A 25,834-nucleotide genomic window follows, 5' to 3' on the forward strand; every position below is an offset into this window, starting at 1 on the left:
GTGCAGACGTGATTCCGCACGATGAAGTGTGACTGCATGTAAACCTGCCAGCTCACTAAGCAGGAGTAATAGAGGGCAGTCTTTCGGATAAAATTTACATTCTATTTCTATCCGTGTATTTTCTACCCGCCTTTCTTACTTAATGGTGCTGCGCTGCTAAGCACGAGGTCGGGTGCATCAAACCCCAGCCGCGGCTGCCGCATTCAAATGGCGACGAAATGCAGAAACGCTCGTGGGCCGTGCATTGGGTGCAAGTTAAAAAAAAAACGTGGTCAAGATAATTCCGGCGTCCACCACTTCGGTGAGCCTCGTAATGAGATCGGTGGTATGGCACATAAAAACCACAAAATTTAGTTCAAATTTTAGTCTATTTTTCTATTTCGCAGCCCTGCTCCCAAGCACTTTTGTAAACGCGGTGTCACGATGTCGCGTTGTATAGAGAGAGAGAGAGAGAGAGAGAGAGATAGCAAAGAGAGGAGAGGCAGGGAGGTCAATCAGACGAGCGTCCGGTTTGCTACCCTACACTGGGAGAAGGGAAAGGGGGAACCCAAAGAGGAAAGTGGGATAGAGGGAACACTATGTGTGCACACAGCAAAGCGCCTGGAGATCTGTCAAGTTCAAGCAAGTGCTCCGCCGATACGTTAGGCTGCCGTCATTCTGCTGTCTGAAGCTAATTTGTATAAAGGTTGTACAGGGACCAAACTGTATCAGGTTGCATAAGGGCTGAATGCCCTGCAGCGCGAGTAAGGAGCTTTGCGGCATCACCTGGGACATGGAGTAGGTAATGCGCGGCAGTCGACGCCTTCGCTGCAGGTCTCCGATGGCGGACGCCTCCGGCGGAGGGCTATCGGGGTTGGGCAGACGCTGCGGCGACGGCGACCGCTGCTGCTGCTGCTGCCGCGGCGACGACGACGACGGCAAGAAGACCTCCGGCGGCACCAACTCGGGCGCCGCCAGGAACGGGCTCGACACACGCCGGCATGGCGACAGCGACAGCCTGTGAGCCGAGAGGCCCCCAAATACACGTATTGTAACCAACCATATCCCGTACAAGCTCAGTTGGCATAGCTGATGACTCCAAGAGAGATTTCACCTCGCCCAGACCATCACGTAGTCTATTTTATGCGGAGTATCATGTACTACTTAAGCCAAGCAAAGATTAAAAAAAAACACACACGACAGCACTTAAAAAAAGGAAAAGAGAGAAACGAATTGACGTGAGCTAGTGTAGACACAAGTATAATTTGCTATCACAGGTACGTAACTGAAACGATAAGGATAATAATAAAAATGAGGACCACGACAGAACACAGTGAAATTGAAATGTGAAAGGCGGGGAGTCGACATTTATAATACTCCCGGTACACACGAACTGCGGTACAGAAATAGCGGGGCGCATTCTCACGCTCTCTTCAATATACGCCTTCTTTAATACACGATTACGTGACTTTGGCTGACGTTACAGTTCTGGAATTGCGCGCGGCTATCAGACACCCATAGAGCAAGTGTACTGGATGGCCATTAATATGCATGCTATTTCAAGTTAGACTGATTACCCTTAAACCAACCAACAAGGATAAGCCAAGTCAAGTCAATACTTAGGACTCTTCCCGACTGCTTCATTAAAATCACTTCACGAAGCTACAACAGGGATTCACTGGTCCAGCATGTTCTCCTGCTGGCAGTTTTGGCGTACAACAGATTTGCGAAGACCCCGAGTATAAGCTGATGTCAAGCTTCCTTACAAGCGGTTCCATATCCCAACGCTGGTCTGAATGCACGACGACTCAAGGTTAGAGCCGCTTCCGCAAGTTCGCGTCGGTGTCGAGGACGACGAGTCCACGGAAGCGGCTCTACCTTGAACCTTGGCAGAGTCATCTGCTCGCAGGGAATGGAACTGCCCGTCAGGACCTGCAACCGGCGGTGTCCACACATTTCCTGTCTTATTCTCACCAAAATTGTTGCAACTGTGTAGCAGGCCTTTTAATCCTTCTTAAAATCACGACTAGTGACGTAGGTTGAGCTTTTAAGCAGCGAGCTCATGGACGCCCCCCTCCCCCCTCTCCCTTGGCCGGTAAAAGGCGCTGTCTGCTGCCTGGACCGCTTACCTTTCGATCTCCTCGGCAACCGACAAGGACGAGGCGCCGCCACTGCTGCTTTCGTCAGGCGTCGAGGCGGCCGACGAGGAGGAGGTCGTCGAGAAGCGGGGCTGCCTCTGCGCCGGCATGACGGCAGGAGCGAGGGCAGCCTCACGTACCGGGTCCTCACCCACTCCTTCCCACGGGTAGCGGTGCCTCAGCTGCGCCGTGGGAGAGCCGCCTGCGCCGCTACCGCTGCTGCTGGTGCTCAGGCGGCCCAGGCAGAGGTCATCGAACAGCTCGGCACAGCAGCGGGTCGGCGAGCCGTCTGTTGTGGCCGTGGTCGCGGCAGTTGGGATCTTGTCACGCAGGGGCTCCTCATCGCCGCAGTCTTCCACGCACGGCGGCCTACGAGAACACGGCGGGTGTACTTCGCGACAACTGAAGAAGACAGCCGCTGAGAATTCCGAGGCGCAACTCAAACACGAGACACGGTATCACGGTATTTGCTACACGGTATCAGCGCGCATTCAAGTAGCGCTAGACGTGCAGATGGACGGATGGATGACAAATTTTATTGAGGTCCCTCGGTGCGCGCGATTAGCGCGCAGCAGGCCGCTTCCACGTCGGTACAGAGAGGCCATGCCACCCCGCCGCGTCGCGGGCCCGATGGACGACAGCACAAAGCTATGCCTCAAGGTCCGAGCTGCATAGAGCTCGGTCCCACTCTTCCTTGGTGGTCCTGACCCCAGGCGCCAGGGGGCAACCGCAGAGCATGTGAACAAGGCTAACTATATCTTTACAAAAGCGACACGCATTGTTAGGGTGCGCGTACAGAAAGATTTTGTGCAGGAAGGCCGGACATAGGTAGGTGCTCGTCTGAAGCCACCGGTACGTGACTTCTTGTGCTTTATTCAGTGCTTTGACCGGTAGCGGCATGATTCTATTGACTAGATCATAGTGCTGGGAGAGATCGTTGTAAGTGACGAGGGGGTCGCGCTCGCTCACCCGTCCTGCCGAAAGGGAGTCCGGTCTCTCACGGCGAGTTAGGTCTCGTGCGGCGTCGTGTGCTGTCTCGTTGAGGTTAGGGAGCGGCCCCTCCAATGGTCCCGTGTGTGCCGGGAACCAATTGATGTAGTGTGGGGTGAGGTGTTGAGTATCAATTATTCTGCCGACGGTCGGGGATATGCTCCCTGTTCCGAAGGACAAAATTGCCCTCTTAGAGTCGCAGTGCACCAAGCTTTTACCGTCTTCTAGGAGTGCAAGGCTGATGGTCGCCTTCTCGGCCATGTCAGGGCTATCAGTGCGGACCGTGCACGCATTGATGACCGCGCCATCTGTTTTGACGACCGCTGCTACATAGGCTCGTCTGCCAGGATATTTGGCTGGGTCCGTATAGCAGCATGCTTTCCCGGAGGCGGCTGTTGGAGGAGTGCTTCGGCTCGAGCAAGTCTTCTGTCCTTGTTGTGCTCGTGGTTCATATTCCTGGGCTGCCCTGATCTTTTCCCTAACGTTGCGCCTCGGGAGAGCGAGCGTAACAGCCGCGGGCTAACACCAGACCATAGGAAAAAGAGGTGCAGATGAAATTTGTGATATTTGCGAGCGAAAGAGATATACTAAAGAAACCAAGACAAACGAACAAAAAAATAGAGTGCATGTACCAGAGAGAAAAGGAAATATATACGTATATATGTAGCTGCAAATATATGTATAAATATATGTACAAAAAACGCATGCGAAAGCTTCTAAACATCGTGAGGACATTGAAAAAGATATCTAAGTTCGAACATGCGAGGAAAAAAAGGAACGAATTTGTTGACACAAAGTACGTGAAACAATATCCCATTTTATTCTTGCTTACGGATGCAAGATAGCGATTTATATTTTATTTACAGGAAAAATAGAGAAGACGATCTCGGCTGATGCACTGTAGTCTGCTACTCTGCATTGACAAAGAAAGAAGAGGAGTCGAAGTATTGGGAAGATTGATGATGTGGCGAAGAGGCGGCGCACACACTAGACCCACCGTCTAGCGTGTGCACCGCCTCTCTTAATAGAGAGGCGGTGGCCTTACTAGAGCCGCTCGTCTAGTTTCGTTTTATGCAGGAACTTCGACAGCGTTTTCGTTGTCACCCTTCCAGTTGTGGAATCAGACCGCGACCCAAGAATAGAGGATGCAAGATCATTTGACAAGGAACGAGACGCAGTATCGCAGTATACAGACAATAATATTTGTAGCGACGGATGGGTGTTTTCATTGCGCAACAAAAAAGAAAGCTTTTAGGTCAAGAGCCCTGTGCTGGACTTGCCTTAGGCCAGCCGAGCACAGGGTGCACCATGCTGCACCTGGTGCATTGCACCAGGTGCACCAGATGCACCATGGAGATGGGTGTTTTCATTGCGCAATAAAAAGGAAGGGCTTTAGGTCAAGAGCCGTGTGCTGGACTTGCCTTAGGCAAGTACAGCACAGGGTGCACCGTGCCGCACCCGGTGCAGTGCACCAGGTGCAATGGTGCACCAGATGCACCTGGAGCATGGTGCATCTGGTGCACCATGGCAAAGACAGGGGTAAACCAAAGGAACAGTCCGTCGATTGATGCACATTGGACGAGCTAAGCATAAAGCGCAGCACCACGAATCGCATTTAAAAGAATGGTAACGTATAGCGAGACAGGCCAAATAAAATCTCGGCCGAGACGCTTAAGAATGCTTACGCGCGGGAATGCGAAAGCATTAGAGTCGCTTTACTGCAATGTTTTCAACTGATGTTTTCTGCGTTCATTATTTTCTTTCCTTTCTTTCTTTCGCGACGATTCAATTAGTGAGGGCACCCTCAGCAAGCCATTAAGAGTGAGTAGGCGCATCAAACTCGTAAATAACAGCAGCTCCAGTAAAACATAAAAAAGAAAGAAAATCATGCGCTTGCACGCCCTAATTCAATTTTATTTAAATAATTATTTTCTTAACAATTCAAACAGAGCGAAAACCTTATTTACAAATGCACTCCTTTTAGAAAATAACATTAGTGTTATAGAATAGTTTCTGGTTAACCAAAATTGTTAAATGCACAGCTTTTAAGTGCAGTTAGATATTATTATTCAGTCTGCGTCTTTAGAATGTCTTACACATTAAGATATCATTGTATTATGTTTAGTTTGTTGTAAACTGGCGTTGCTTGTGACTGTTAAATGGCATGACTGTTTGTAGGGAGACATGCACCGTCAGACACTTTGCTTTGTTGGCCTTCTCCTAAAGTGTGCACTTATTTTACACATTGAATAAACGTCACATCACTTTAAAAAATAATTCCACCGGTATTGAATAAATTAGGCAAATAAAACTTTCCTACTGTACACACTCGCACATTTTGCACCCACGAAATACCAATTCAAGCAGAGAAAGAAATTCATTGCCGTCACAGTCCGGTCATGATCAAAAGAGCAACCTAAATTTTCATTCTCGGGTGACCGCCACAAAGTTAGCAAACCAACAGGCCAAGAACTACTGCCGGTGGCCCTCTTGCCAATTCCTAATAAAAATAATATTATTAATAATAATAAGAGAGAGATTCCTGAGAACTTACTCTGTCGTTGGAGGGAACATTATGCTTTCCTGATGTATTTCGAATGACCATTGCATGTCACATGCGTAATTCAGGAAACGAGGAGCTAACGTTGACGCCACTATGAATTCTACGAACCGTACATCGATCCGCACACGTGGCTGTGTTACACTGGGAGCAGCGCAAGCTCATCTCTCCCGGTCGTTTATACAGGCGGTATTCCTGCGAAAGCCGGAGAGCCCGGATTACGCGTGCTTTGCCTTGAGCTCTCATTAGCATATGTGCGCTTCGCTACGGCTGTCCATAATTACGAATACAATGACCCTGGCTTGCACTAAAGTGTCAAAAAAAAAAGGAAACAGAATACGTAAAGTGCTACCGATACTCAGCCGTGCATGTGACTAAATCATGTTGGCGAAATCCGACGCGAGGCTTTAAAAGGGCAGGGTCACCAGCTTTCTCGAGAAAAGATCACACAGTTGAGCTCAAGCGTTGCTTGTAAGGTCAGCGCATAATTACTTCTACTTAATGACGTACGCGCAGATAACGCGCGCCCGATTCGCAGCGCGGTGTATGACGTGGATGGTGCGCGCCGCTCAGACCTGGCGCCCGATGTCAGCATCCTGCCGAACTTCCGTTATAGAAAATAATTTTTGTTCTCGGCCTTTCTGACCTTTCGTATTATTCGGTTTAATTCCCTCGTTAGCTTTCTAACAAACCGAGAGCGTATTTGCTCACTGACAAAGAAGAACTTTGTAAGAGCCTGGTTCGTGCTGCACAAGCGAATTTAACCGTATTCCATTCTTTTTTTTTCTTCTGCTTTCTCTGGTGCTCACATGTGGTCAGCACATACACCAGTATCTGTTACTCTTGCATACCAGCTTAGAGCGAGTGCACTTAATCTCGACGCCAGTCGACAGCTGTCGGTACTGCCCTCACAGGGCTAGCAACATGATAACCGAGAAGTTGACGCGAAAGCCTTGCCAATGCACATAGCGGCAAAGCATGCGACATGAACACTCTGCGCGGGTGTCGCGCTTCTTCTTTCACTCTCTCCCTGTTCCCAGAGCCGCCGGCAAAAAACTGCCGCCCCCTAGAAGTGCTGCAAATTCTGGTCTACAAATAGTGGCCTCCGATGCGTTCTTAAAAGGACTGAAGCAATCAGAGCAGAAGGATAAGGTAGCTGCTCACTGGGGAAGCAATCGAAAAATCCAGTGCATTTAGGCGGATCGTTGCGCAGCAACTTAGACAAAGTTGTATTGCATCTGCAGACCACGCACGCTAACAAAAACAAAAATAAAAGGCAGGAAGGCAGGAAGATTAACAACGTTATTGCATATAAGGAACATGTCTTGACTGCTACGCAACTATCTACAGCGTTTAGCGGTATTCATATCTGCCAACACTAAATAACTTTACGTTCGGTTAGCAACAGAGCAGAAAGTCCATTATACCGTCTGAAACTCTGCGTGAATCGAACAACGCCCTGAATACGACGTTCCCGAACACAATGTTCATGTGGTCGCGCGAACGAACCTCGGCCTAATTGAAATTCGAGACTGAGAGCTCTGGCCGTACCGACCGGAAGAAGTTCGCGACGTGCATAATTTATACCGCCCAAATCCGACAACGCGCTAGGTGGTGGACGCCATCGATTTGCAGGCGGCTTCAATTCTTGTGCGTAGTACTTGCGAAAAGCCGACAGCGTCTGCTCAATGTGCTACAAAATACAGCGCATGCAAATGTCGTTTCTTTTATTTGGTGCTAAACACTCATGTTTTCCTTATACAACCGCGAATAGAAAAAAAAAAAATATCAGAAGATACAGCGCAGCTGCAATTCGAGTGTACCGAATCTCCCAAATTAACGATGCGTTGCTCCGAGCCCATTCCATATTGTTAGGGCATTAGTCTTGCAGTCTCGTAGCGGCGTTACTGCTCCCATCGTGTCAACAAGTGTGTAAGGCTTAGAACACATTTCGTCCAACTGGAAAAGCTACGCACGCAAGAACGCTATAACAAAGAGAAAAGCAAGAAAGAAAGGAAAAAAAAAAAACAGGAAAAAGACACGGACGCCTATTGTTAGCTTAAAACGGAGTATACATGTACTCTGCAGCTGTATTTCCTCACGACCAAATTTGGTAGTTTATTGGATACGGCACAGCGCTGTTAGGCGTGAGGTCGCGGGTTCAATTCCCCGCCGGTCGCAGCTGCATTTCGATGGCGGCGAAATGCAGAAACGCTCTTGTAATGCGAATTATGTTTGCACAGCGTCAAGAACCCAGAGAGGTCGAAATTAACTCGGAGTGCCCCCCCCCCCCCCCCCCCTGCGGCTTAACTTCTAATGAGATCGTGGCTTCCGGCACGTAAGCCCTCATGATTTCTTGTCGCGCTTTACGTCTCCACTATGCAAACAATACGTTGCTTTTTATTAGCCATGTTCTCATGCGAAGGAGGCTAGAAAGATAAGCGAAGCCTGAAGTAGGCCTGCTCTCTGTTGAGATGAGATGACACAGAGACAGGCTGGAAAATTAACGGCGCTATTAGAATTAAATAGAGTGCCGACGCACAAAGAGGAAAAACAGCAAAGTGTGAAAATAGAAAGAAATATGGCGATAGTGCAAGCAAAAGACTCCGACAACACGTGAAGCCTCATTAATAGCGGCGCCCAGTGTGACATTAGGTTTGAATTTCCCTAACTTTAAATGAACACCGTAATGAGACTGAAGAGAAATAAAAAAAAAGCGAATCGTCTTCTATACGCTCGCGTAAGGCTCTCCGCCATATTATGGTGAAAGAAATTTCGGCGCTGCATGTTCTTTTGCTATAAAGTTTAGAACTAACCATTACCCGACGTCGCTAGCAGACCACGTCCCTATTCGTAGTGCTGCATTGATTACAAGCCCAGCAGGCAGCAGGAAACAAAGTTCGCCTATGTGGTATGGAAGTGAGCCTTTCTAAGGAAAAAAAACTTTCTTAGAGCTGGCAGTGGCATGTCTGACGCATTGCTTCTTTTCTACACCAAAACAACAGTCTAGCAGCACGTCAGGTCGGCGTCGTTATAAAGTTAGGTTATTTGAACTCTGAGGTCAAAACAAAGACAGCGAGTTTAATGAGAATATATATCCAGTTGGTTCCACTGCAGTCAGGAAGGAGTAAAGTGTGTCCGAAAGAAGTGTGTGTGTGTGTGTGTGTGTGTGTGTGTGTGTGTGTGTGTGTGTGTGTGTGTGTGTGTGTGTGTGTGTGTGTGTGTGTGTGTGTGTGTGTGTGTGTGCGTGCGTGCGTGCGTGCGTGCGTGCGTGTGTGCGTGCGTGCGTGCGTGTGTGCGTGCGTGAGTGTGTGTGTGTGTGTGTGTGCGTGTGTGCGTGTGCGTGTGCGTGTGCGTGTGCGTGTGCGTGTGCGTGTGTGTGTGTGTGTGTGTGTGTGGGTGTCGTCCTTGTGGTCTGTCTTTGGGGTGCTTCGAAGCTGGTTGATAAGTTGCACTACCTAACTCGCCAGAAAAAAAAAGGAGTTTTTGTCGACGTGTGTACAAGCACACACACACACACACACACGTCGACAAAAACTCCTTTTTTTTTGCTCGCGAGTTAGGTAGTGCAACGTATCAACCAGCTTCGAAGCACCCCAAAGACAGACCACAAGGACGGCACGTTGTTTTAATGTGCTTGCTGCGAAGAGCGAAAAAAGCAGCGTGTCTGTTAGCGTAATAAAAACGATTAGACTATTTTTCTTTGAGTTCGAGACTAAGTTCGAGCCGGTACGTCAAACCTTACGCGGAACAGAAGCCGATAGTCGCTGAAGAAGCGAAACCATGCTGCGGTTTTAAAGTGCTGAGTAACCGGAAATTAAATCTATGCTGACGACCCGTGTGCACTGTATGGTGAAGAAGCACGGAACAAGCTATTCACGGGCTTCCGGCATACGTGTTCCTTTGGGGATATTTTTTTTTTTGTTGTTGGGGGGGGGGGGAGATTTTTAGTCGATAGATGCGCTCTTTTGAAGCCCCATAGCTCCTTTTGCTCTCCTTTCACAGTGCTTTGACACAAAAAAAATAAAATGGCGCGTAGACGAGTCTCCATATTTTCTTCGCCCTCCGAAATTACTTGGAACGAAAAAGATGGCGCCACTAACTCGAAAGCTTACAAAAAAAATGACCTTGTTTCGCAAAGCTGACCTACTTTCCATCGCTGCACATTTTTTACCCTCGCATGCCATGCGAGCTTCGAGGCCGTGTTTTTGGGCTGGAGTTGAGGCTACTAAAGGTACAAGGCTGTACATGGCTGTACGGAACAAAGACGTGACTATACGCAGAAGCACGTTTAACCTCTGCGTCCTTGCTCCCTAAAAGCTTCGCTGTCTTAAGCAAAAAAACATTTCTTGTAGCTTCTGCTTAGTCAGCGGCCGCAGAGTGCTTGTTTCCGCCTCTTCAAAGATTCGGTAATGCCGTGTAGAGACACTACTTTCATTGCATTAGGCTTTTCTCGTCTTCGTTCCTAGGAACCCACGGAAAGAATTCTCAGATTCAGTGATAAGCAGCCACCATGCGTCGCACAGTACGACGACGTCGGCATACTTTCACAGTCGCACTTATTTGGCAGACATGCGGCTACGAATTGAACTCGTCAAAAAAAAAAAAAAAAAAAGACAAACGGGAATAATTTTATCTGCACACGAACATATTCCAATGTCGCAACCTAGATATTCCTAAGCGGCTTCTTCATAAGGTACACTTTCCGCCACTAAGCGACAGGAAACATGAATGTTTTGCATGTTTGGCGGTAGGGTACTGTCACGAGCATGCGACTTCGCATCTCTCGCATCGTATATGCGAAGAAAAAGACACAGATCACCGGCCAGCTTGAGCGCTCACTTGTTTGTACGCGCACGAGTGAAACAGAAATATAACTCCTTCCTTGGCTTCGTGGTCTGAAAGTGTGTTTGGCTGCCCTTGAAGCGCGAATTTACCGAGGACAGCAAAATCGCGGACCCACATGGGGTCTCACGTGGTGCCCAGGTAGGAACTACTTCACTCCAAACAAGGAAAAAAGGACGTTTGATATCAATACTAAAAAAAAAAGATTATTTTGCTAAGTGCGCAAAACACATCGATGTTAGGCATGATCAACGAAAAGAAAAATACAAGCATTTCGCGCATACTTTTTTCAGCAATAGGGAGAAAACACCAGGAAGAAAACTGGATGTGGATTTCACTCGAAGCTGCCCATGGCTTCGTTAGTAATTTCTGCCGGTAGCGCCCGTCAAATCCCAACCGTAAGTGTACAGTACGGTCCACTGTTATAGGGAACACATGCCAAACCCGTGCGAATTTTCGCCTCTGGCAAGTGAACAATCACCCGGCTTCGCAGAAGTTTCCTTCTGGTTGGTGGCGCTGGCACCTTTCTACACAGTGGTGCAGGGCATTGACGTAACTTCAGCACGCACATGCAGCTGCAGCACCAGCAGAGTGAGAACCGCACGTTAGAGTGTTCCCTTTAACAGTCGACCGCACTGTACATTCGCTTCACATCACATGTGCGATACCCCCGCAGCCGCACATATTGTATCGGTCTGTCTCCTCTGGCCGCTTTTCTTTTCCGAAATAAAGCGAGCCACGTGCGGAGCGTCTTCTTTCTTTTCCTGCGTTGCTGCTATAAACCAGTGCATCTTTATCTGCAACAGAGGACACTTACTGCCTGTCATTCAGCGTTGGGCGAAGGCATTTAAACAACCGGAAACTTCATACTCAATTCCGAGACTCAGCACGAAAAATACTTATTTTTTTCTGGTTATGTCACCTGTAGGCGCCCTCTTCCAAAGTAAGTGGTTAAAATGCAGTTATACAGAACAAGGTGAATTGTGACATTCTCTTCGGCGAACTTAGACAGGGGCGTTGAACCTGCCGTGTGCTCTTAAGGTATGTTCGTACTGACGACATAAATGTCATAGAAAGAAGGTTATTTCCGTTCTTTAGTAGGTTTATATCTTCAAGAACATAAATAAAGGGGCATTGTTTTTATGCGCTTTCTGCAATGGCTACTGCAAGATGAAAAAGAAAAAGAAAAGAAGGCAACAACTAAGAGCGTCTGCAACATAGCGCTACTGTCGGACCAATGCACTCGGAAGCCGCACCATTCTGTCGAAACTCGTATACGCCGAGATGAACGATTGCACTTTGAACAACAAAGAGCGTTGAACAAAGCACGTGGCTTCTTTGTTCCCAAGAAACGCCATCACAACTGCGATAGCAAAATGCGACGAAAGCAAAAAATAAATAACTGTAGGGCTATCCCAGCATGTCTACGGCAAACAAAGTTAGCAGAACGCAATACTCGACAGTACGCACAAGTAAGATATATATCGGGGAGCACAAGGGGTAATAATGCGAAACCAGGGCATTCTGTTGGCCTCGGTGGATTCTGTATCCATCCAGTAGCCAAAATGCGCTTTTACTCCTCGCCGCATTAGGCTCCAGTGCATATTGAGGTCGCTGTTTCCCGAAAGGTTTCCCAGAGTGATACATCCTCTGCGGTTATTCTTTTTCATTTCCTTTTGCTTTTTTTTTTATTTTTTTACAAACCGCAGTCACGGCCTGGACAACAGAGGCATTCCATTGTTCTCCTTCGAATCGATGCTGGGGAGAGCGCTAGTGACCGCTACGACCGAACAACAAAAAAGTGCCAATAAACTAGGGTTCGTGCATTCAGAAAGCTTCCCTGAACAAAAAGTTTTTATTCTTATTTTTACAGCAAAGCTATTAGCCTCTAGTTCGTCGGGATTTCTCGCGGGATCGTCCTCACAGAATAAAAAAATAACCTTCTAGCGATTGACGTCAGAAATGCATACATTCTTTGGTACCTCGCATACGACATACAGCACAGTATTTGTTTCAATAAAGGACAAGCACACAACTTGATGATAATTGATGATAAGGCGCTCTTTCTACCAATGGGAAGCGCGTAGCACTCCATGCATAAATTTACTGGTAAATATTACTGTTGCGCAAACTGCCCCGGCGACGACAACTTGCGACGTGGGGAATGACGTCAGTAGCCTTTCGTAAATAAAAGAATCAGCCTAGCAACTGATTTCATTGTTGTTGCAGCACCGCTATCGGTAGCCAAGGGAGAGTTAGGACGCCCGTGGATCAGCGTGAATTCAAGGAGCGACAACAGCTAAAGAAACAGCACTAAGAAGAAATTCTTAGCACATTAAGAAAACAAACTGTTGGCCAATTCATCTTGCATAGCCAATAAAACAAAACAGGGCAATAATGTTTACAAAGACGGACAGAAAACCGCCGTAATGTTCGTTTCCCCTACCTTTGCGCGCGTTTCTTTCTTTTTTGGGGGGCTAGTTTCCCTGAACAACTTTCCGCATCACTTGATCGTATACGTTTTTGTGGTCGTGCGCTATGCATTTCTTATTCTCAAGTATTTGCGGCGCATCAAATGACCAACTATTGACCGAGTGCCAATAAACTGCAAAATATGCGCCGGCGTAAACTATCTACAAATCAACAGATGTCGAGAAACGCCCATAAAGACAGTGAACGGGGGCAGTACATTTCAGCACGTGGGCGGGCCAAGCGCGAATACCACGGGTTAGCACATAAGCAGCAAGTGTAAATTTCGAGGGGGCGTCGAAAGAAGCTCTGATGCATTTAAGGTGTAAAAAAAGGAAGAGGACGCCAATACATTGGGGATGTACCAATATAAACCTAAGAAAAGGAAGTCGCCAACGGCGGGTACTTTTAGTTGCGCGAACGACCGTTCGTACTTCCTAAAAAGTTCTTTTCCGTCCTCTTCCTCCCTCGAAGCCTTCGGAAAACCTTTCATGTTGTATGACTTCATACATACTTCCTATATTTGAGACTCCCTGCGAATCATCAATAATGCACGCACTTCTATGTACAAGTAACGTCGTTGTTGAACAAGCTTGAAAACTCCTGGAAGCCAGAAGAAGGCTTGCAAATATAACCTGCCGCCTCTTCCTTCTTTTATATTTAAGGGAGAGTGCTGGCGCCTCGCATGTCTGCACGCAATCTCCCTGCCTGGCACGTTGCATTGAAATCAATTTACGTCGAAAGCAACGACGGCAACACCACAGTAACTGAATTCCACAGGTCTCACGGACGTTTGTACACTTTTTGCACACCCCCAAGTGTGCCCGCGAGAAGCGCTCTTTCTGTCAGCTTCTTTCTTTCTTGCCCCCTCCCCTATATTCCCCTCTCCCAGTGAAGGGTAGCGAATTTGTCGTGCACCTGGTTAGCCTCCCCGCCTTGCCTAACTTCACACTATAACTTTCATAGATTAACTAATAAAATAAACGAAAAAGTTGATGGTCTAAAACGTATTCAAAGAGGATCACGCTCTTGTACGCGATCCCGGACGCTGGCCTATAAAGTTCCAACAATAGCTGCCGTTCCACTCGGAGAGGCAGTTGTGATATGAGGTTATTTAAGCGAGATGTATGTTTCGCAGTCGTTCTGTCCCAAAATGTATTATTGGCGCACGAAGTGCTGTGCCTTTCAGGGAAAGGCGAACGCGTTCCATTAACCCGTGCGTAGAGAAAAAAAAATTGCCAGTTTCGCCCGAAGGCGAAGCAGTGAAATCGAGCGCCAAGTTCAGCGTCTCGCTGAAAGCGTCTCAGAAAAGCTGACGTAATGAGGAGCGTGCCAGCGGCGTTCCAGGCGTGGCACCTCGATCGTGCACGAGACGAGACCGAAGGAAAACCGTGGGCATTTGTCAGAGTCCAAAAAAAGAAAAGAAAAAAAATGCAGTACATCAATTTAACTTGACGTTCATCGCGGTATAGTATGCGAAAAATGCTCAGCAGCAACGCTCTGTCAGCGTACAACGATCATCCCAGCAGTCGAACCCTAGAACAATAATAACGGTGACAGTTTGTTCCACCTGCAGAATAGGTTGCTCGGTGCAGGCTATTAGAGCTACTTTCTGCGCTCTTAAAATTCGCGACTGCTAAATCCTGACGTCTGTTATTGATGACACCCCCAGCTCCGTGTATAAAATGAACCTTTATTGGCAAGCACGAAAAGATACCTGCGCCGCTCACTCTACGAATAAAACAAGAAGCGTTCAGTACAAAAGAAAAGTTTTAATTTTGTCACTTGAAAAATAAACAAACTAAACAAAAACAGCTGAGTAAGGCAGGGCAGATTGAAACACATTACCGAGTAGTTTGCTCAAAAGAATGTCAAACTGACGGGACCCAGACGCGACAAAGTTTATATTGGCAGAAGCGTGGACCCGTTAATTTTGGCTGAACGACTGTGCCAGATTGGCCTGTGTCTCCATCAGTAAACTGAGGTGCTTAAAAATCTTGAACTGACCGGGAATTGGCCTGGAACTACAAGCACTTAGGCCGCCGTCGCTCCAAACGCCCTGGAATATGGTGCCACACGCACCTGTGAAGCATGCAGAACGCAATGCCGGGGAGCGTTAGGAGATGCCTGATAACGAGCTGCAGATTTCGATTCGGCCGCTAATATCCGGGAAGTCGCGTTGCACGAGTGCTCTGTCAAGCCGCCACCTGCACAACACGTTCCCGTAAGCGCCTAACCCCCCTTCCTCCCCAACTGGCCCTACTTCTTGAATAAGTAATCACTATACTGCGAAATCTACTGTGATAGCTACGCAACAATATGTACAACTAAAAGGAAGCAGCCAACGAAGTGCTGCGATATTTATTTGTCCTTCACTGAGCGTCGCTGGGTTCTCTCACAGCATTTATTGCTTTGAGTTTCGTTTGATGCCCAGAAATCCATGAATAACGTGTGCTTCGAAAATTGCTCTAGCACAACGGCGTGGTGTGCTTTGAAGAAAACACGTCGCCCTCCTTGGGCAGCTGTTTACCAAACTTGCTCTCCGGTCGTATGTTTCAATCATAAAAGGTAAAGATGTCATAATAATATTCTTGTGACGGCTAGAAATTGCGTGATACGACGATTCCCCAAGCGCCTGATTCCACGCGATCGTAGGGCTAATAATGTGACAGTGATTAAGAATAGATGAAATATAATTACGGAATGGAAGACTAAATTTTATACTAATGCAATGACGAAATAAAATGGTAATTACAAATTTTTCGTCGCTCACTCCTGTACCTCTGTTATGAGAAAGGAGGCCTGTCAGCTAAATGGCTGTGAGATTTATTTATGCGTTGTAATATAGGGAACGTTGGCAATAAATATACATCACCCGTCTAGACTGTGAGGCGACCCTTGGTAATATTGCCACACAAGTTGGGGGCTCCCCTAATGCGGTCTTCTCTTAAATAACTGGTTTAACACGCGCCGTGTTGCAATGAGGAGAGCGCAGAGTAGTTAATGCAGCAACAAAATCAAATGTATGCTCATATAGTCAGAACTATGCGCCAAGATGTGCCAGCATCAGGGTTGTCGTATAATATTAGATTTCGTTACCGGCAACTCCTCGTTTACCAACGTACGGGATAGCACTACTGCATTATAATGTTTGCCTCTTGATTTTTACTCTAGCTACGTCTTTCTCAACATTGCACACATGTAGGTAAAGTGAGTGGCTACGGCAACGTCACTTCACAGACTGCTCAAAAAAACAAAAAGAGAGGCGGGTTCCACAAGCTCTATTTAGATGTCGTGCTAGCCTAACTCTGAAACATCTTTTTTTTTTCTCTCGCTTTCTCTCTCTTTCATGTCTACGTGAGCCCTTAATCACGTAACTTCCGACATTGTGCGAGCTGGAGGACCGCGCGCATCACACCGCCATCCTTCTCGGCTCATTCTCGCAGGCTATCCCTCGAACCCACAGCATACTACGCGCAGGGCGCGATCTTATCGTGCTTGTAATTCATACTGAGTCTTACAGCGATGACGACGGCGAAATTTTGTCATCGTCGTGTTGTTATAATTCCTACCGCAATAAAATGACAACCTACCGTGATGATACGTCAATTTTCTGCCGTGGTATTATATCATAGAACGTCATCGTTCGTCATTGAAACTCTTTGTTGTAACTCTTTAAAACTTTAGGTATCTAAAGACTACTGTTATTCATGGTTATATTGCGCTCAGCTTTACAAACACGATATTAGGGAGGACAGGACGTGGACGGACGTAGCGCAATATATATTGCGCTACGTCCGTCCACGTCCTGTCCTTCCTTAATATCGTGTTTGTAAAACTGAGCGCAATATAACCATGAACGTTCACCAACTAGCCCCCTTCATTGCTTTACTAAACTACTGTTATTGTCGCAAAAGCTGAGGCCTAATAGATAGTTTGGGCAGCTTCACTCCCCCACGCCGCTTTTTTTTTTCTTGCTTCAATCGCTGTAAACGAACAAGCTTCTAGGCGCATTTATTGTTGTGCTCTCGGGCCGAAGCACGTGTACAAGCTTACTATTACTGAACTTCATTATTACCCGTTGAAAGATCAACCGCTATATATATATATATATATATATGTGTGTGTGTGTGTGTGTGTGTGTGTGTGTGTGTGTGTGTGTTTGTGTTTGTGTTTGTGTGTGTGTGTGTGTGTGTGTGTGTGTGTGTGTGTGTGTGTGTGTGTGTGTGTGTGTGTGTGTGTGTGTGTGTGTGTGTTTATTGCAATAGCAATCGTGCGGACACTCCAAGCGCATTTCTGTCGTCGCAGCGCGCCGTACTCTGTACGTGCGAGTTAAACCTTGCGAGGGTCAGCCGAAGATCACGGTGAATAGGGGAGGAGGGGGACGGGTTCTGCTCATGCAGCTGCTCATGGCGCGGACGCGCGGTTGCCGTATCTAATAACTAATATCCTTACTTCGTTTAGCTATCTACTAGCTTGATCCATGCTTAGCCTTTCGGGCGAAATTAATTGGGACTTTTTTTTGTGTTAGGTTCAGCGCAGCTGTTGTAACCACGCAAACAACTTAAATTTTAGATCAGTCAATGAAAAAAAAAAATGTTAGAAACGTACTACATTTTGAGCAGATTTTCCAGAACGACGTTGAGATAACAAATTTTTCTTTTGTACGCGCATTTCACTCGACGTTCTGGTTATCGTCGCAAACACGACTTTATAATTCACTCTAGGTCTGACATACAACCGACGTGAATAAAGTAATCAGAGCATTGTACAGGGAAAATCAGGCTGTTTAACTAAAGGAATAGCCGCACTTGTATACTCTGCCACATAATGGCAGCTTAATGACCATAGCATAGGCATATGTCGTGCAGCGTCACGGAAATCTCTGCCGCTGCCCCGACAGCTTTGATGCAGCAGCAGCTCATAAATGTTAGTGGCGCGAAACTCGGACTGATCGAACACACGTTTACATAAGGATGCGCGTAGCAAGAAACCTGAAGTGCGTAGTAATCTAGATCAATACTTGTGTTTCGTAACCCAAATAGTATACTTCAAGCTGCAACGTGGTATATAATGTATAAGTGCACTTCGCAATATATTGAAAAAAAAAAGTATCAGCGCAGTTGAAACGCTGGACGCCTGCACGTTTGAAAGGTACCGCGATAAGTACGCGCCGCTTGGCTAGTTCCATGAACGCAGCTGTTACAAACGCGGACGTGTAAGGTATATTCAGAGAATTTTGCGCCTCGTTGTAAAGCACTGCTTCCTGTCAGCAGTACACAACACGGGAGAAAAAAAAATATAGGCTACAGGAAGGGAACAAACTCGCAGTGCAATGAAACTATTTCCCGCTGCCGTTACAGCCAGATTCGACACATTGTTGGAATGCCGACTCACCGTGGCAAATCGCCTATCTTGGGTGGTCGCACTCGTCGTTGGCCGAATGACCCCCAGGACTGGCGCAAGCAACTGGGCCCTGCAGAGACAAGGGGAAGGAGAGGTTGAGCGAGCGAAAGTGACACGTTTTTCACGAATTATGATACAACAAACTTCGTTGTTATGGCTCCTCTGCTTATGATTGGGCTACAGATTACCATAGGACTAGTGAGTTAGACACACCCTCGTGAAGACGGAAAAGAAAGGATATGAGTGACAGCAGGATAAAGCCGAAATCAGGAGAAACCAGTTGGAAACGGAATTCAAGGATAAATCGCTAAAATTTTTGCTATCTTTAGGCACAGCTGCCATCTTCTCACAGTGTAACATATGAACTTGAAAAACACTTAGCGTCATTTAAGATGGTTTCACACCAAATCAGGGAATCGTGTGCTTCGGGCAGGTGATGCGTAGAGTACAACAAATGAGCGCCATCCTTGTTTGTGAAATGGAGAAAGACGCGTTGGAACCTATCGCACAAGAATATTTCCAAGTGTGGAGAACACGTGCTTTGTATCATGGCAATGCGCCGTGGTTGGCCGCGCCGTAGTGAGCTGAATTGAAAAAAGTTTCACACGTGAAGTTAGGCTATATTATAGTGCTGCCACTTTTGAACTGAGTAACAGAAAAGAGCGCAAGTCACACCGGAAGGCAGAGAAACCTTGGTGTTCTCCAATATGCGAATGTTGTAAAAAAATCATGAGTCAAACCACTCTGTGAAGGTCGATGACCAGCGAAGCTGCGTAGCACACGACAAAGAGGTGACACCGAATTTCGAACAAAGGTACGAACACATTTATTGCCTTGATCGGTGGTCATCGCGACGAAAGGTATGCACACACATTTATTTTTACACATCCGATTTCATTCGTGCTATACATTCGTGACACACATTCGTGTTTTCATTTCGCCATATATTGAGGCAAAGAACTTGAGACCGAAATCACCGCACCGACTGGCAGTGGGCCAGTGCCGTCCGCGCCTTCGCAGGAGGGGCAGTATGGGTCCCATACTGCCCCTCGTGGTTCGTCCCACAGCTCGCGCATTCCAGCTCTGGAAGATGACGATGACGAACGTGCGAGCAGTTGCAACATCCATTGCTGATGATGACAGTTCTTGATCGCACACATGAAAATGTCACGGAACCTCAGCCATAAATGGTTTCGCTGTAAAAATTGTAACGTAAATAACAACAGTTCATTGCTAACGGATACGCGCGAAGTGCCCTCCTTTAAATGAACAAATTAATGGTTCGTCAAAAATTTTAAACGATAAGTAATCATACCATGCTCTGGTCGGTCCGTCATGTAGAAGACGACGCAAAGAATTCCAGAGCACAGAACATTATTCAAGAACATTATTGCAGTGATGCTGCACGTTTCGCATAGGCAGCAGGAATTTCACTATCCAACGGACACTGTTATGAGCTTTCGATCTCGCAATAGGATGTGACATTACACCTTCCCTCTGTAGTAGCAAGTGGCAGTGAGATACAACAGCGTGGTCTTTCGCAATCACCAATAGCATGACAACCAATAGGGGCAATGTGTCGCTTAACCATTCCCGGAGAGCGTGATCTGCGGAACAACGGCCGCATTTGTTCCTATTTTCCGCGCAAGGAAGAGATCAATTTGTTCGGAAACCTAGCTGCGTGTTGCAAGCTAAGCACTGTGTGGCGTTTTTCTGACAAAATGCGACAAAATGTAATGACGCGACCTGACAATGGTGAAACTGCCGAGCGGGTTTACTAATTTGGGATGTTGAAGTGGAGGGCTTGGAATCAAATATTACCGCATGGGTAATCTTTAACGTGCACAGAGAGAGCGCTATTGGAACGTTTGTGCATTCCGCCTAATTTTATCTCTTTCCTCCTCCTCCTCCGCCTAATTTTGCATTCCCCCTCATTCCGCCACATCCAACTTCAACCAAGCGATCTTCCACAAAAGGCAAAATAAAATAAACAAAAGAAATGAAAGCTACGATTATCGTCGAAAACTCTCGGTCTGAAAACTACTAGTTGATCATGAGGGATCGTTGCAGGAAGGAAAATGTGTCTTGATCAAAGAAGTACCGAACTTGCCTTGAGCACCGCAATATTGTGGAGAAAAACAAAGCTTTCAGCTTAGAGAAGTAATAATATCAAATTGTACAGGAAATACGGGACAGTTCAGTTCGTTTCATCCATAGCCTGCCATTGTGAAACCACATTGCCTCCATTGTGACATCAACGTGGCGTAATAAGGAAATAAAGGTGAGTTGCACCTGCGCGAAGGAAGAAACAGAGATAAATACGACGGCGAATGCAGGGTGCATTATCTGGACACGTATACTGCTGCCGAAGAAGCGGGAGAAGAAAAAAAAGAAGAAAGGTGTGCGAAGAAGCCAGTAGTCGCAATGCACAGCTAGTCCGTGCTGAAATGAAAGCAAGACGGCCACGCGCATTCACGGGTGCTGTGGCTCTCGACTGGTCGCTGATGGAGGTCTCGTGTTCAGTAGGCGGCGTTCTTTACGGCCGCTTGGGAGCGCGACCCATTGCCACATTTCTTCGGCCCCGGCCGTTGGGCTCGGTCATTCCCTCTGCCCGAGGCACTTTTTCAACGATAACTGCGCCTACTCCGAGAAGCTGGGGGCTTCACGTAAGAGCCACTCTAAGGCCCCTGTCGCAATCTACGTACCGAACGCCTGATAGCTTTAGCAAGGAGATTGAGACCTTGGGAAAAGAAAAAAAATATATTTTTTTCGCCTGAATAACGACGAGTTCTGAACGAAACGCAACATGGACGAATTCCCTGCGGATTACAAAATAAACTGGGGCGACGCATGCCACCTGGATGGGCGAGCGGCCATTGAAATTTTTTCTTAAATATCGCCGTAGATATCGTTTCTGAATAGTGGTTCAGACGTAATGGCGCATGGTACGATGGTGCAGTAGAAACGTCGCGATCAGGTATTATTCCTGCCTGCCCTTATTGATGGCCACCCTTATAGCTGTTTTATTGACAATTTGACCTTTTTTCGAAGTTCCAGCAGGCAAAATCTTAAAAACCCACCACGGCGTTTAGGTGGCTAGAGCGTTCTGAGGGCAGATCATGTGGTTGCGGGTGCGATGCCCCCCCACCGCGACTGCACATATGCACACACACGCACACGCACGCACGCACGCACGCACGCACCCCCCCCACACACACACACAGCCACACACACACACACACACACACACACACGCACGCACGCACACACACACACACACACACACACGCGCGCAGTCACGACAACTAGTTTCGTCAAATAGTTTTGTGTTTTCGTGCAACAAATAGTTCTCTTCCAATTTGAGACAGAAATTGAGCTATATCAGGGCTTTCTTTGCGCATTGTGCGCACGTTTTAACAGTAATAGTAGTTGTACATAGTACAGTAGTGCAGTAGTAGGACGCATAACTGCAGCGCAGTACATATTCAACCAGCTTATCCGCTGCCGTCCGGTGCCTATATGTAAGTACGTTAGGCGAGCTAGCCGGTCAGCATACCCTGGGTGTTCGCCATATGACTACAAGAAAAAACTGCTTTTTGATTAGGGCTACGAAACTCCCTCCCGGGATGTCAGACGGAATACCAGACACATAGTAAGCCGTAGCGCCACTTCAGGGTTTTTGCCGTCTGTTTCGAAAGTTGTTACCGGCCCTATTGACGAATGTCGTCCGCATGGCAGCGGAATTCCCCTTTTATATCATTCACATTGAAGTTAACTTTGCTTTAACGATGAAATAATTGAAGTTTTTTAGCGTTAAGGGAAGCGGGAAGGCCCTATACCTGCCATGTATTTTAGAAAATGTTTATGTAGCTTTTTCTCCATAACCGCAGAAGTAACGACAATTCCTATAATTTAGTTGTGATCAGAGGCATTCCTCTTTTCACTGTAGCGGATTTATCACTTAATATTGCTGTGCGCTTCTTTTGTTAATTTTTTACTATAAGTACGTAATTATCACTGAGTACTAGGCATCAAATTTCGTGTTAAACAAAAGTATTTTATTATACAACAATAATTCTGCTACAGTATATTCTCCAGTCTCTGGTTTAAATACTGGCTTAAAGTTATGTTCTAAGCACCTGCGGCGGCTGAGAAAAAGGAACAAATGCATTATGCAATAGTTTTTGATATAGTTGCACTTAAAATGGAAAAGGGTTTTATTACAGAAGTACAATGAAAAAACAGTAAATTGACGAACCGTTCCAAGAGGTGCCAGTCAGACACTCGTCACCCCAAACACTTTTTCGTTTTGTGGTTAGACGTCTTGCCTTCCGAGCCTGTCTTGTTCCCTGCTGTGCAGCCCTATCAGCGAAGTAGTGTCGACGCATGTCAATGTCGCGTAGCCCCTGCATTGTGTAGCGTCCTGGTGAAATTCCAAAGGAGTCCGGCACATTCACTCGGACTATACTGCCATCATTAAATGCGAGCACAGCATTAAGCGTGCATATTTTGAGTGTTTTATATCAGAGGAAAACATTTTTGGAAGCCAGTTCCCACGCGACATTGTCGAAAGACTCGTTGGGGTTTTGCGTTTGCCCATTGAGGCAATTAGCAAGTAGCTCGGGCTTAGCTAGCTTCTGATAAATGGGCTTCACAGCCTCAAGAACTTCTGCTGCTAGGCGTTCCTTATGAACACATGGTTTGCCATTCAACTGGGCTTTGGGAAATTTGCACCAAGTGTCGGCGCCTTTCGGGCAAGAACCGTGGGATGGATTGGTACCCGTTGATGCTATGTGACAAAATGTGGCCCAGACAGTCCGTCGCATGTGCTCTAAACTGCCTGTATTTCTTCTGATGACCAAACCATAGTATTTCCGGAGCTTGTCAAGGAAGGCATCGCTCAGACGTCCGTGGACACATATGCATTTCGCGCCTGAAAGCTTGATGCCTTTGCTTTCTTTCTTTAGTTTCCGCAGTCCTGTACTAATCCTTTTCTGAACGTGCCCCAAGAACTCCAGCTTGCAAGCTGCAGTATCTCCATTTTTAGCTGCCCATTGACGCATTCGGCAGAAGGCTATAGGAACGGGGGAGTGGTGCGCCACCGTATAGATTTCGGAATATGTCTATTCTTTGTGGCGAAGAGAAGTTGCACAGAGACAAACGATTGATTCTTGTTCAGGAAAGGCCGCGGATTTCAAGTTGCGTCAAAAACAAGCAAAATTTTTTTTTTCAATATATTTGCCTACCCTGTTCCCTTAAGGCAATGCAAAAACGGCTCTCCCTTGCTTGACACCCAGTAGAAATTGTTACATATGACGCTCAAGGTTTTACGGCATGAATGCAAGAATAATAAAGAATGCAATAATAAGCAGGAATGTATACTGCTTGAAATCCACACGTCCTACACCACCCACCCCCCGCCACCCCACACCCACCTCCTTCTATTATTTCTATTGCAAAATTTATTCGCCCCACTTCCAGCTAAGATATTCCGCAAACAGACACCTGTTCAGAAATTACTGCAGATCTGGCACTTCTGCCGCCGGAATGAGAACGCGATGAAAACTTTGGAAAAAGCTGAATATCATTTAGGTCTCTTCAAGAAAACATTATTCACTTTCCTACTAGATAAGCGAAATTATTCACAAATATAATCACTTCAGTCCTGCTGATTTCTCTATTGTTCTTCCTTCTTTTAATGCTTTCTTTTTCACTTGTACACTTTATAAACTTTCTTGGGTTTAGCTGTTCTGAATGCCATAAATACTGTTTTAATTGTACGGCTAGATATTGACTTTGTAGTATTTGGAGTTTGTACATTTACTTTGCATAAGGTTCTGCTTATCGACTACTACCACGCTGTTTTGTGCTAATTATTTGCACAAATTTGTATATTTTCTGACAGAAGGTGTACTTTCAGCTACATGCTCTGGGACCTCATTCTGTATAACTATCTAATCATGTATACTAGTTATGAAAGAAACTGAAACCTCTTCCATCTATGAACCAACCACCCGTGAGTCGCTAGAATAATAAATGCTCGTGCGCCGTACGAACATTCTTGGCTGCAGGCGAAACAAACAAACAAACAAAAACGATCTCAACGACAACTTGCGGAACACTTTCGCACCTCCGCAATGATCCAGGTTTCTCCGCCTGCACCCATTTAAAGAAAACACAAGGAGAAAATGTGCGTTTTGGCTAACAGTCTCGTCGAATCCAAGGGGGTAAAAAAGCCAAATATACTTTCAAATTTCCTCTTATTTCTCTACATTGGAGTTTTCAGAATTAAGTTTTCCTAAATGTAAAGGGCGGGTATGAAACTCCACGCACAGTATTCTTATCAGATTTTTTGTTTTGTTCACTATTTTTCATGTTTAACGAAATTTGCTACTGCTATATAGGCACCCAAGCCCTCACCAGCCGGTCCTTGGTAAATTTCGTTATTACGATAAGATATGTTCATCTAATTACGTTTTGAAAATGACCTAACCAAATTTCCGTATCCAGTGCACAGGAGATATATGCTCCGCTGCTTTCATAATCATGTTATACAATGCTTTTATTGCCATTGAATGCTTTTTTATTACTTTTTTACATTTTTGTTCTCATGTGCATTGAATGCTATTTTGGCTTCCCTGCTTTTCTGCGCTGATGTTCGCTTTTCCCAGAATTACAGTGCATGTCGCAATATGTTCTTACGTAGAATATCTTGCTCTCATTGGTAGAAATATTCAGACGTGTTTTCCTTTTACTCTTCAGTATAAGATTGACGAAGGAACGAAAAAGTAACGGGAGGGGGGGGGGGGGGGGAAAGGTTAACCAGAGACGTGCGATGTTGGCTACACTACACTACTGGGCGGAGAAATTTAAGGGGGAAGAATCTGTAAGATGGAAAGAGAAGAAAAATAATAAAATCAGTCACTGCAAAGAAATATCGCTGAATAGATTTATTCATTTATTGCATCCGTGTCCTCTATTTCTCTATCCTTTTAGCTGACAAACCTTTTTATACTGGCCCGTAGGGTATCTGCACGTGCTCAAATGAATGAATGAATGCATGCATGCATGAATGAATGAATGAATGAATGAATGAATGAATGAATGGTTTATAGTTGCCCAAAAAAGAGTGTGGTGATGAGATGAGAATCGCTTTAACTGAAAATGTCACTAAGGCTGGCGACGTCGAAATGCTGAATATTCGCCGGCACCTTCGAACGTAATAAGGCAGCGCGGAAAGCAGAAGCGACGCACGAACCGAAAAGCTAACGCGGACGAGATGCATCTGCGCCGACGAAATGCAAACCAGCGGGGGAAAAAAAGCGAAATAGGAAAAGCGAAATACAAAATCGAGTGAAGTGCACCGTGAAAGACCCGCATTAAAGTTTGGACGTCTGCAGGCTCCGCTAAAGAAGAAAGCTCGGGAATTGCGCGAAATCTCCTTGAC

The 25,834-nt window shown here is 46.3% G+C and overlaps 1 protein-coding gene across 2 annotated transcripts in view; it reads right to left on the reverse strand.

The window, feature by feature from the left end:
* Window positions 1-25,834, reverse strand: part of LOC126541853 (calcium/calmodulin-dependent protein kinase kinase 1) — a 253,171-nt gene that overhangs the window by 52,102 nt on the left and 175,235 nt on the right. For both annotated transcript variants that reach the window (XM_050188798.3, XM_055076341.2), the window contains exons 2-4: window positions 18,379-18,457; window positions 2,109-2,486; window positions 766-997 (exon numbers count right to left, since the gene is read on the reverse strand). In XM_050188798.3, the coding sequence (XP_050044755.1) occupies window positions 766-997; window positions 2,109-2,486; window positions 18,379-18,457 (689 nt within the window). The remainder of the gene's footprint in view (window positions 1-765; window positions 998-2,108; window positions 2,487-18,378; window positions 18,458-25,834) is intronic.

This window comes from Dermacentor andersoni, chromosome 3, assembly GCF_023375885.2.
Source record: "Dermacentor andersoni chromosome 3, qqDerAnde1_hic_scaffold, whole genome shotgun sequence".
Taxonomy (NCBI): domain Eukaryota; kingdom Metazoa; phylum Arthropoda; class Arachnida; order Ixodida; family Ixodidae; genus Dermacentor; species Dermacentor andersoni.